This window comes from Neomonachus schauinslandi, chromosome 6 (genome assembly GCF_002201575.2).
Source record: "Neomonachus schauinslandi chromosome 6, ASM220157v2, whole genome shotgun sequence".
Lineage (NCBI taxonomy): Eukaryota > Metazoa > Chordata > Mammalia > Carnivora > Phocidae > Neomonachus > Neomonachus schauinslandi.
The window spans coordinates 136,735,221-136,748,336 of NC_058408.1; the positions used below are offsets into that span (position 1 = coordinate 136,735,221).

Consider the following 13,116-nt stretch of genomic DNA (forward strand, 5'->3'; position numbering starts at 1 on the left):
TCTCCTTTGGAAGAGAAAGTTGGCATTAACCCAATGTTGCCTCTCCTTGTTCTGATCTGTAGCATACTTTCAAGCCCACCTCTGAGGATGTGACCATATCCTACCTCCCCTTGGCTCATATGTTTGAGAGGATTGTAGAGGTGAGTGACCAGCAAGTCCTGACTTGCTAGTTCCATGTTTATTCCAAAGGCAGCTACACAACATTTCCAGTCCTTTCTCCCATGGGAAAGCAGTGGGCAGGGAGCTGGTGCAGCTGAGTCCTGACCCAGGCATAACTGCTAACTTGCTGCGAAGCCTTCCTAGCGGGAAGTAGGGCTCTGGGTCTGTCCAGCAGGACTGATGCTTGCCCCTGACTTCACACAGGGTACCTGTGAGTCCTGAAGTCCTAGCCAGGAGCTACTATCTGCTCTTGATTCTGAGCTGGGATAGGAAACATTGTTTCTTCTTTTAAATCTTATTTTGGTTAGAATTTTTTTTTAACAGTTTTCAGGTTAGAAAAAAGGGAGTGTCTCTCCCCCCCACCCCCACCCCGCCCCTGGAAGGGCAGAGAAGGAGCATTTGATCCAGGCAAGATGTTCAAGATGTTCAGTGTGTGTGAGGTAGAGCCATTCAGGATTGTGTGTGTGCCAGAGAGCTGCCTTTCTGTGAGTGGCCTGTGGGCTTTTCAGGCAGTTCTGGGGCTGATTTGAGAACTGAAAGCAGTGCTGGCTTCCCAAAAACACATGTGGTAGGATGGATGGAAAATCCTCTCTTTGCTTCTCACTTAAACACCTTTTCAAGCAGCTTAGCTGTTGATGCATCAAGCTCCAAAAGGAACAGTTCAGCTCCTTGGGCTGAAGTGTTGACATCTGATTAATAAAATATCAATTTTAATAAGCATATTTTCCCCACATTTTCATGTCTCTGAAACTGCGATGGTCGTGCAACAGTAGGCATGTTCTAGTCTAACTGGCAGTGTTGTCCTTAGTGCTAGTGAATGGTCTCTGACGAACGACAGCGTCTCGGACCGTCACTCAGAGCTATGGGTGGAACAGGGTGGGCCCTCAGTCTCACCGTCTGTCTTGCCTGTCCCACCACCTCAGCTGCAGTGAGTTCCCAATCTGTCCTGGGGGTAAGCTCTCAGAATTCTGGGTATCTGAAATGTGTGGGGAGGGCGGTGTACAGAGGAAAGTGCCCATGGATGTCAACCTAGTTCCTCGATTCTGTCCAAGACAGGCCCTACCTGCAGGGGGCCTTTGGCTCTGAGCTCTGCCCTTTGGTTTTGCTTTTAGGCTATTATGTATTCATATGGTGGCAAAGTTGGTTTCTTCCAAGGAGATATTCGGTTGCTGCCTGAAGACATGAAAACTCTGAAGCCCACAGTGTTTCCTGTCGTGCCTCGATTACTCAACAGAATCTATGATAAGGTACTAACCTGGCTTCTGCTGGGCTGGCCCTGAGATGAAGGCTTAGGCCTGACTGAGGCTCTTACGGACTCCGTGTTGCTGAGATATTTTTTCCACTTCCACCCCCTACTCCCTACAACATCCACTTATGGCCACATTCACAAATGCAACTGTGAAAAACCATAATAAATGAAACCCGCATTCATCTGGATAAGATCATGTGGACCAGATCTGAAGAAAGAGCTCAATTCGGAGACTTGGGGAGCCCCTCAAAATTAAGCCGACTTACTGAGGAGTTGTCACTGATTTCATAACACCTACTGGCTATTGAGCTTCTTGCTGAGGTGCCAGGTCCCACGGTCAACATTTCATATGCATTCTGTCATTTCATCCTCACAAAAACACAGGAAATCACATTTACACTTATTATTTCCAACTTACAGCTGAGGAGACTGAGCCTCAGAGGTTTAAAAAAAAAAAAGCTTGACCAGAGTCACATCCAATAAGGGGTTGGGCCAGAATCATATTGTCACAAAGTAGTTAGTTGTCATTGATCACTGCTCTATTTTTCATTAGAGTGTACAACATGGTGATTTTTCTAATTTAATTCAGTTATTTCTTTTGCATTCATTAGCTGAGATTCTTCCAGAAAGACATGACAGATATTCTTTCCCCTTATTTATCAATCTTCAGAATAATGAATTGGTGCCTCAGTGATCTTCAGAAATGACCAAGATTTTTCCTTTGTACTATTATGAACTTGTGATTTGCATAGTTGTATGCTTAATCCATTTCAGTCATTCTTCGTAATGTCCAAATTGTCCCACCGTAAGTTGGGAGCCCCATCAAGCTGTTCATGTGTCCTTTTGATGTAACCCCAGTAGTTTCTGATCGCTTCCCTGCTTTGGGACATCACATGTCCCCAGCTTATCTTTAAAGTTTCTCACCCAAGTCTTGGATTGTCTAATCTTCCCAAAGAGTCCTTGGAACTGGGCTATGAACCCAGGCAAAATAGTAATGGAATCCAGTCTCTTAACCAGGTGTTTGATCACTTCATAATTCCATAGGCATGGGAGCCCTGGGGAAATAACACCACATGGCCATTCTAGCTCTCCCCTTTAACATGTGAATCTTAGATACTATCCTGGGGCTTCAGTGATGGGGCAGGCAGCATTCTAGAACACAGATGACCCCGGAACACTGAAAGTGCTGTTTTTAACATAACTGTTAACAATCCTAACAGCTCTCAGCATGCTGTGGAATTATTTGGTGGTTATTACGGTTTTTGTTCATGTTGTTAGACATTTTTACTTTAAAAAAAAGATTTATTTATTTGATAGAAAGAGAGCACATGAGCAGAAGGAGCAGAGGGAGAGGGAGAGACAATCTTAAGCAGACTCCATGCCAAGTGCAGAGCCCAATGCAGGGCTTGATCTCATGACCCTGAGATCACGACCTGAGACAAAACCAAGAGTCGGATGCTTAACTGACTGAGCCACTCAGGTGCCCCAGACATTTGTACTTTTTTTTTCTTTATAAAGCTCACTATATTTCTTTAAGATTTTATTTATTTGAGAGAGAAAGCACAAACAGGGGGGAGGAGCAGAGGCTGAGGGAGAAGCAGACCCCCCACTGAGCAGGGAGCCTGATGCAAGACTCGATCCCAGGACCCCGAGATCATGACCTGAGCTGAAGGCAAACACTTAACTGACTGAACCACCCAGGAGCCCCACATGTTTTTACTTTCAATAGTTTTTTTGTGATATGGTGATACTTAACACAGAGTTTACTTTTGTCACTTATTTTAAAAATGGAGGACTTTATTAGCGTGAGTCTCCAAATTCCAGCTTTTGTCAGTGACTTATTAGGAGGAGATTGTCTTGTGAATAATGAAGATAAATCTCTTAAGGTTGAAAGAGGTATCAGGAATGACAGGATTCTACTTGAGAGTAGATCTTAGAGCTGGTGAGACATTGGTAAAATTATGGTATAAGCATGAGCAGATGCCTAGAGCCTAGAGCACAGTTGGCATTAGGAGGTGAGGTTGAACAGCTCTATTTGGCTACAGGCTCAGAAATGGAAATATAAATATGGAAGATGGCTGGAGAGTTCTCTTCCAATTTTGAACTAGAAAAGAACCTTGATTTCCTTCAATCTGACTTCCAGTAGGATGGAGTCCTGAAGGCCAGAATATGGGGTTCAGGATTTAATTTTGTAAATAAGGGGGATTTCAAGTTGTACTTGAAGCTCTCCTTTGGCAGGTGTGTTTGATGGATTAGAGTCAGTGAGGCAAGAATAAGGGAGTCTAGAGAAATAATGTGAGCTTATAAAATGGTGTCAGAATTAAGCCCAAAGGAAAGAAATAAGTAGGAAAGTCTATTGGGTTTTGTACAGTGTGGCTAGAGGAACTTTAATTATAGAGAAAAGTGATATTTCTCCAAATTTAATGTATATAAGCATCAGAGGTATGGGGGTGGGGAGAGGTGGTGCTTGTTTAAAAAAAAAAAATCAAATTCCTAGGTCTTTCTTTGATCTTTTAAAAGCCCAAAGGTATTGCCCATTGAGCTGTTTTTTATCTAGTATTCCCAAGTGATTTTGGTAGGCAGATGTTGAGAACATTTTGAGGACATGCTTTCTTAGTTGTCAAAGTTGTTTGCCAAGGACAAGAAATCTGGAGGAGCTAGAACTCTGTACATTTATACTCAGTGTACTTATGTCTTAGTGGGCCATAATTCTCCGGAATCGTCATTATTTAGCAACCCAGTTCATGAATGAAAGTCACTTCCTTATGAAGCAAGAAGGCACTATATCTTGCTCACTGATGAATGGCTTTGGTGAGTATCTCCAGTTGGTTTTGAACTAAGAGGAGCTATCATCTTACAGGTACAAAATGAAGCCAAGACACCCTTCAAGAAGTTCGTGTTGAACTTGGCTATTTCCTGTAAATTCAATGAAGTGAAAAAGGGGATCATCAGGCGTGACAGTTTATGGGACAAGTTCATCTTTGCAAAGATCCAGGTAGGTTGGCTGGGTCCTGGACAGAGCCAGGCAAATATCTGGGCTTCTGGCCAGCTTATCATACTTTGCTTTTTCTCTGATGGCTGAGTGTCTCTTTAATGGTGTTTACTCTCTTGGACAACTTTGTCATTAAAGGAAATTGGTCAAAAAGCAAAAAAAAAAAAAAAAGGGTTTTACGTAGGTTCTAACGCATACTCTTATTCTCTTAGTTGATCTGTTGAGATTATATGTAATGCAAAGGGCCTGAGAATATAAATCCAAGGAAATATTTAAAAACTGCAGGTCGAGTCCCAGCTATAGATGATAGTGATAAGAGCAGCTAACATTTTAAGTGCTTTTCCTCAAGGCCAGGCCCTATTAACTAGTTTATTTCTTATACTGGATAGGCTGCTCTACCCATTTAGCAGGGGAGGAAACTGAAGGCAAGGGACTAGGTTTCAGTGGCTTTTTTTTTTTTCCTACTGAACAGGCCAGCCTGGGTGGGAAGGTTCACTTCATGGTCACTGGAGCTGCCCCCATCGCCTCTCCAGTCTTGACATTCCTCCGGGCGGCACTGGGATGTCCGGTAAGCCAAGCACCTTCTTTGAAGATAGCTTATTTCACTTTTGCACAAATAAAGTTCAGTCTTTAAAAAATGAAAACACAACTGAAGAACACCATGGAGAAAGTCACCAAAAATCTCAAAATCAGGAGAAAATAATCCTTCTCTTTATTTATCTGTGTATAGAATCCTTTATATAAACTGCCATTAGTTCTAAAATACTTATTAAACCATGTCCCATCAACATTGGTCCTGGTCAAATAAAGATCTACATCATTTTAGTGGTTTTGAAATGGTTTATTGGATGTACCTAAGTAACTCGTCTCCTACTGGGCACTTAAGTCACTGACTATTTTTTCACTATTATAATCAGTGAAGTGATAAGGATACTTGTGTATACTTTAGTATTTATGCAATTATCAATTTAGGGTATTAAATCCCTGTAAGTAGGGACTACTGGGTCAAAATATATGGGTTTGCTTTGTATGTTGATGTAGATTATCACACTTCCCTCCAGAAAGATCTTGTCTTTTTTATACATTCCTGCAGATAATGCATGAAATCTTATTTCCTACATTCTTGCCACTGTCAGGCTTTTTAAGTCATTTAAATCTTAGTCAACCAGATGCATAAAAAACCTCATTGCAGTTTTGTTTCTTTTATTAACACTGAACATCTTTTCTATCACTTATTGGCACTTGTATTTCTTCCATGAATTACTCTATTACTTTCTTGTAGAAAAACGGCCGAACTATAATTGGGTTCCTTTTCACATTGCTTCTAAGAGTTCATATAGTAATAATATTAGTCTTTGTTTTGTTAGAAATATTTTTCCTAGTCTCATCTTTTTGCATTGTGGATTGCTATATAATAATTTCAAATGTTTATGTCATCAAACTGATTAAACTTCTTTATTTGTGGTTTTTGAATTGCTTAGACAGGACTCCCCGACTCCAGTATTCCATAAGACTGCTGTCCTTCATACTTTCTGATACTCTTATGGTTTTAATTTTCTAATTAAAGTCTCTCTATTCCATGTGGAATTGAGTACAAGTGCTTGGGTGTGGAAATTCTCTTTTTTCCCCCCAGACAGCTAACTAGTTCATCCATTTGACCAACATACACAGCACAAGTGAACTAGATCTTTGTCCTCACCACATCCCCTTGGGTATAACCACCAACAAAAAATATTCTGAATTGATGCCAAGGCCCAAGCTCCTCTACTCTTTCAAATTCTCACCCTCTTGGCCATTCTTAATACTTTCATTTCCCTCAGCCCCTAAAACCCATGGATCAGTAGGTCCTGTTGCCACAGCCTTCCCAGAAATGCCGCCTTCTCAATCTCTACAGTCTGCCTATCACAGCCCCTCCCCCACTGCAGTAGCTGAGGCACTGGTTTGCCCCGACAGCCTCTCTCGGGTCAAGGTTATCCTCTATACCAGGGGTTGGCAAACTGCAGCACAGGCCAAATCTGGCCCATTGCCTCTTTTTAGAAGTGAAATTTTAGTGGAAGGTAGCCATGCCCGTTCATTTACATGATGTCTACAGCTGATTTTGTGCTCCATCGGCAAAGCAGTTCAGACAGAGCCCAGAGACTCACAGCACTGAAAATATTTACGATCTGGTCCTGTAAAGAAAAAGCTTGCCAACCACTGTTCTATATCACAGCTGGAGCCATTTCTCTTAAAAGCAACAACAACAACAAAACACCAAACAAAACAAAACACTGCTCCCGTTCTTCAGTTCCCTCAGAAGTGCTCCACAGCCCCTGGGCGTCACTTCACTTCATAACTCGCATTTTCCTATCAACTTGAAATGCTACCTTTCCTGAAATACAGTAGAAGTTTCTAGACTTTGGCCTATTTCTGTAGCCTTTTGGTTTTTGAGTGCATCCAAGTTGTAAAGATTTCGCAGCTCAGGCATGGGTCGGAGGTATTAGGACACCAAGTATCTTCCAACCTTGAGAGACCTTGCTTTCCTCATATCTTGCTGTAGGGCGCTGCTGCCTCATGCCTTGTCTTGAGTCAGTCTCAGACCCTTCTTTGGTTTCCCCAGGTGTTCGAAGCTTATGGTCAGACAGAATGCACTGCTGGCTGTACATTTACGTTACCTGGGGACTGGACATCAGGTAGGTTCTCCACCTATTGGGCGGGAGATGCAGTGGTTGGGAGAAGGGTTCTCCCAGAACGAGGGCTTAGGTGAGATAACCTCAATGCTCTGGACAAATGTGGCAAATGCCAAACTCAAGTTTCAGTCCAGACGTTTCTATCTTATTTATCCAGCATTGGCACCACGTAACTTTTTAGTCTTTTTCTTTTAGAGTCAATCCATCAATCTCTCAGAAATGTGCCTGGAATTATCAGTTTCATGGTTTCCCAGCTGAATTAATGTGGTGTATTCTAGGGCACGTTGGAGTCCCCCTGCCTTGCAATCACGTGAAGCTGCAAGATGTACCTGACATGAACTACTTTTCAGTGAACAATGAAGGAGAGGTGGGTAGGCTGTGCTCTGTAGTCATGCCCAGACATTCACAGTAGAGAGGTTTATGTCAGGAAGAGCACCCAACCATGAGCAGAGTTGGGTTTGGCTCAAATCTTTAACAAGGAACTGAACATCTGTGAGCCTCACTTTCCTAGCCTCTACAACAGGGACTAAAATCTGCTAGCGCTCCCACTGTAGTGGGAACCACTGAATGGTTTAAGATGGGAGGAGGTGTTTTGTCAAGTGCCTCTGCTGGGAGTTGCAACCTTTGCACTGTGACCACCCTGTGCTGTCTTCTGTGCAGATCTGCATCAAGGGCAACAATGTGTTCAAAGGATACCTGAAGGATCCAGAGAAAACCAAGGAAGCTCTGGATGAGGATGGCTGGCTTCACACAGGAGACATTGGCCGTTGGCTCCCGGTGGGTGCTTCTTCAAAATTTCTGGGAGCCTCTTTTGGACTGAAGAGAACTATCTGATTATAATATGCAAGATGGGCAGAGATGTGAGTAGATTAAATCAGCTGAGGCAGCTGGGTTAGGGATGTATCCTACCTGGCTTGTGGCATCCTCATACTATGAAGAGGAGATCAGTACAGCTGAAGAACCTAGGTGGGAGATCTGTGTTCTAGTCCTAGCTCTTCCATGGACCAAAAATTTAATTCCGAGTAAGTCCCCACACTAGAGTTACAGAGGGCCATGCCTTATTAGTCACTTCCAGATAATGTCCATTAGGCTGAACTGAAGGGTAATTTCTGGAGTCTGCCTTCTTCATGGTTCCATGGTTGGTTCAGTCTGTTTTCCTACTTAGGGTGTGATCATGTGGATTGTATTTGCCACTTGTCCCAATTCTACAGTTCAAATCCCTAAGAACCTAAGCTCCTCAGACCAATTAGCTCAGAAAAATGAAGCTGCAAATGACCTCTGGTGGCTGGTCAGAGCCTCCCCCAGCCCTGCTTCAGTCCTACCAACCACAATTATTGACTTGCTTGATTAGCATTAGGACAGTGATGCTATCTCAGCCTGCTCCAGGATCTAATAGGAGCGACACATAAAAGGGAGTCAAGGAGAGGGAGATCTAACTAATCCAGAAGTCTTAGTATATAACTCCTTCCCTATTCCTGAGAGTTCTGGAAATGGAATAATTGGAAATTAAGTTATTGGAAATTCAGAGCTGCAAAGTTTCTTCATTGGATGAGGCAACCATTTATACAACTTCAGCAGGTTCTGGGGATGCTTTCTGAGGCTCTCCACAGAGCACAAAACAGTATTGACAGGTTCTTGCTGGGAGCCGCTCCCCTCCCCTTTCCCCAAAGCTAACAAAGAGAAATGAAAGTTTGCTCAAAAGTCTCTAGAGAGACCAAGTTTACAGAAGGAAAATACCTGCGACTTTGCCGCTCTATCCACTGACATCACCCACAGGGCTCAAAAACACTGATGCTGTTCTCTCTTTCATATAGAATGGAACTCTGAAGATCATTGACCGTAAAAAGAACATTTTCAAGCTGGCCCAAGGAGAATACATTGCTCCAGAGAAGATAGAGAATATCTACGTCAGGAGTAGACCAGTGTTGCAAATTTTTGTGCACGGGGATAGCTTACGGGTAATACACTGTTTTAACAATAGCTATTTTCGGGTACAGGCCATGCTGGCTCCGACAGCTACAGGAAATCTGGATAGATGGGTTTAGGAGGAGAAGATTTGAGCTTATAAAACCAAAGAAGTGAAGTCACACTCCAATCCTCAAGGCAATACATACGTAAAAAAAATTGTTTAACTATGATGGAGTCTATGAACAAGTCAATAGAATTGTTGTAACAGTTATTCTAAAGGGTAGCCATTCAATAACAAAGGGCCCCATGTCACACTTAGTTTCCCACTACAGTGGGAGTTCCTCTGGTACAAGGAACTATTTTACACATACTGTGCTTAAGCTTAACTTTTGGGGAGTGGGTGGGGTTTGGCAAAAGACAGGCCAGAGATGCTTTAGGCTTAATGCTGAATACCATTTCTTTTTGAATCATCAAATTTGAAGAGAACATTTTTGTAAAAAGATATTGAGTAGGAAAATGGGATCAGAATTCCATGAAGGTTTGAAATACATGGTGAGACAAGAGTGTATAGTATAGTATATTGAACTGAGGTCTTGGGGAAGTACCTATTACCAACATAGAATCCTGCTGTCTTCATCCAGTGTGGGACACCACTATCCTAGCTCTCACATGCCCTTATTTCCTTTCTATAGTCGTCCTTAGTGGGAGTGGTGGTTCCTGACCCGGAAGTGCTGCCCTCATTTGTAGCCAAACTTGGAGTTAAAGGCTCCCTTGAAGAACTGTGCCAAAACCAAGTAAGTCTCCTTTAAGCAAGCTCTATGCACACCCCTGGGGCCCCTGGTGGGAGAGCAGAGGAGGCCCCACCAAATCAGGCACCAATGATGCCTTCCTCTTTGGAAGAACAGACTCTTCCTGCACTTGGGATAGGTGGCTGTAGCTGAAATAGATTGATGGGTTTTATTAGATTGGAGGATAGGATGGGATGGGAAGTTAAACAAAAACCCTCTATTCTTTTTATAGTATATTCATTATGGGGGAAAAAAATTGGAGAATAGAGAATCAAAAAATGCCATCCAGAGAAAATCCCTGTTAACATTTAGATTTGCCTTTCCTTCTCATTAGCTTTTTGAGCAATATTAAGCATAAAATGTGCTTGTTTATACATACACCTATATCCTGCTTTTATCCTGATGAGCTTTTGTAGGCATTTTGACTTGGTTCACGTTTAGCCTTTCGTTTGTCTCTTTTTCAAACCGGCCATGCTTTAAGCTGTGTTTCATATTCTTAGGTTGTAAAGGAAGCCATTTTAGAAGACTTGAAGAAAATTGGGAGAGATGGTGGCCTTAAATCCTTTGAACAGGTATGTACTACTGATGTAATCCTGGTCTCTCAAGCCATACTAGGAAGTCTTAATGTTTGGATTTGTAATAGGGTTTCAGTGTAACTTCCAAGGAATTTATTTGAGGTTTTGTACCATTAACCCACTAAGTACAAATGGCAGTGATCTTTTGTAGTTACTTGTACAATCTTTTTTTGCCATTTATTATCCATTTTCCCTTCTCGCTTCTTTCCCAAATTATCAGTTTGTGGGAATGGGCATGTATTACTGTTCTCTTGACCCTCCCACTTCATCAACCCAACTTTTCTCAAGTTCTTTACAGTATGCAGGGGGCTCTGCGGAAAAGTCTGAATCACTAATAAATGTGTGTGTGTGTGTGCACGCATCTTCTCTTCTAGGTCAAAAGCATCCTTCTTCATCCAGAGCCATTTTCCACTGAAAATGGGCTCTTAACACCAACACTGAAAGCAAAGCGGGGAGAGCTTTTCAAGTACTTTCGAACCCAAATCAACAGCCTGTATGAGAACATCCAGGAGTAGATTAAGGTACTTAGAAGCTGGAGGGGGCTCAGAGGTAGCCTGCCTTGTAGGAATATGGATTGAAAACTAATCTTACATTCATCTTCTGTCCTTCCTCTTGTCTGTTATTTTAGCTACTAAATTAATAAAAACCATAGCTTACAGCTTTTTAAAAAATATTGGGAGAATTATAATGTAAAAGCTTAGCCCTGAACTAAACAAATTTTGTCCTTCCCATCTTAAATGTTGCTGATATTCAGGTTTTTGGTCTACTTTTATCAACATGCCTTTCTTCAAGGTCCACTTGTTATTCTTTGTCCCTTCCTCACAACCTCTAAGCTTTCTAAGTGACCACCACCAGCTCAAGAGCCAAAGTGACTTCTTCCTTGTTGTTTTACAGTAAACCTACCTTGTTGACAGTCCCAGCACTTTGGCCGTCCAAAAATGCTCAGATTAAGGGACCTTTAAGTTTTAAAAAGCTGTTTATAATTCATGTTTTCTAACTATTCCTCAAAACCACTGATTAGATAGGTTAATCTTTTAACCTATCACTAGTATCAATCATACCTTTAAGACTACTTTCTTCTATGTACTTCTGTGTACACTAACGTCTGTCCACAGAAGGGAAGTTTGATCATACTGAACGTTTCCTAAACTCCCTAGTTTCTCTGACTTGGGAGAATTAAAAAAAAATGGGACCTATAACATGTCCAAAAAGAATGTTCACAAAGTGTTATCTACAGTAGTATCTGATGACTAAATCTTTTCCTTACAGTTTGCTGCTGAACTGGAAGCTATGGGGGAAGGAGTTTAAACTCATGTCAAGTGCACTTTTCCAGTAAATGAAGCTAGCACTGAGGAAAAACCTCCTGAACTGGGAACAAAGACCTATGGGCAAGCATGGAGCCTACACCACAGGCTTATCTTCTGGGAAGGAACTGACTGATCTTTTCTCTACTGGACTCCAGTTCCTGCTATACCTTACCCCCAGACAACACATGTTGCTTCCACTTGTAAAGCCTTGAAAATAAACTATCACAAACATGTACACTGTGGTGTGTGTTTCTTCACGGACCATGATGAGAATCAGAATCAAGGACCACTTAATCAAGTAAGCTAGTGGCTCTCAAACTGGGCTGTACACTAGAATTACCTGAGGGGTTTAAAGAGATCCTAATAATGGCTGGGTGCCACCCTAGGGATTGTGACTGAAATGGTCTGGGGTACGGCCTGGGCATCGGGATTTTTAAAAGATCCCTAGGTGATTCTAGTAGGCAACCAAGATTGGCGGCTACTAAAGGCAATGTTGAGAGGACCAGGCCCTCTTCTCCCACAGCTGCGAATAATAAAACAAATACCAGCTGAGCCCAAACTCCAACCAAGCACACGATTCATTGTTTCTTCCTTTACCATCTTTGTTGTGCTCTAAGTAATCTTGAACAGTGTTCCTTTCTGTCCTCTAACTGGAGGTAAGGAGAATGTTCCTGGATGGTCTTTCTAGACCCCGAGCCCAGAAAAGCTGAAGAAATGTCTATTCTTGAGTATCTGAAACAAAGGGAAGACAAGAATTAACCTACAGGGTCCCTCCGTGGTCTAGCTCCGATTACCACCTTGACCTCCTCTCCTTCTCTCTCCCTCCCTCACTCCAGCTGAGCCACACTGGCTGCCTTCCTATTCCTGACATGCCAGGCACATTCCAGCCTGTTTTTCTAGCTGCTCCCTCTGCCTAAGACGCAGCTATTCCCAAAGGCATATGACTTGTCCCTTCAACTGTCAAAGGTCACTTCCATCAGACCATCTTACCTGCTTTCTTCACAATCCATGACTCCATCTGATGCCTATTTTGCTTGTCTGTCTACCTCCCTACCTATCACTAGAATGGGACAGAGTCATGTTTCATTCACTGCTAAATCTCCAAGTGTCCTTCTCTTGATGTTAACTGTTAAAACCCCTAAAGGCTCAAGTTCCCTGCCTTGGAAAGAATTAGTATGGGAGTAGGTGACTTCTATAATCCTACTGTGCTTAGACAAGCTCAACATTAAGCATCCAATCCACCAGCTTAGATCCTACCATTCGCATAAGCTTCAGGTTTTGAGAGATTCAAGTGTACATGAGCAGTTGGAGCTCACTAGGTTGAAAGTTTCCCAGAATGCTGGGATCTCATGCCATTAATTCATTTACTGAATAACTTAAGACTCATGGTTAAAGATGCCAATTTTTCACAAGGTAGTAGAGCAGTTTTTCCACAAAGAACTAAGACAAACTTTTTAATCAGCCAAAAG

General features: G+C 42.3%; 1 protein-coding gene across 2 annotated transcripts in view; it reads left to right on the top strand.

Moving 5' to 3' along the window:
* ACSL5 (acyl-CoA synthetase long chain family member 5) overlaps positions 1–11,878 on the top strand; it is a 41,109-nt gene extending 29,231 nt beyond the window's left edge. For both annotated transcript variants that reach the window (XM_021700105.2, XM_021700106.1), the window contains exons 11-22: positions 63–140; positions 1,272–1,406; positions 4,269–4,403; positions 4,873–4,968; positions 7,000–7,072; positions 7,348–7,436; positions 7,730–7,846; positions 8,884–9,027; positions 9,670–9,771; positions 10,266–10,337; positions 10,715–10,861; positions 11,610–11,878. In XM_021700105.2, the coding sequence (XP_021555780.1) occupies positions 63–140; positions 1,272–1,406; positions 4,269–4,403; positions 4,873–4,968; positions 7,000–7,072; positions 7,348–7,436; positions 7,730–7,846; positions 8,884–9,027; positions 9,670–9,771; positions 10,266–10,337; positions 10,715–10,855 (1,182 nt within the window). In that variant the 3' untranslated portion in view covers positions 10,856–10,861; positions 11,610–11,878. The remainder of the gene's footprint in view (positions 1–62; positions 141–1,271; positions 1,407–4,268; positions 4,404–4,872; positions 4,969–6,999; positions 7,073–7,347; positions 7,437–7,729; positions 7,847–8,883; positions 9,028–9,669; positions 9,772–10,265; positions 10,338–10,714; positions 10,862–11,609) is intronic.
* Positions 11,879–13,116: the final 1,238 nt, after the last annotated feature.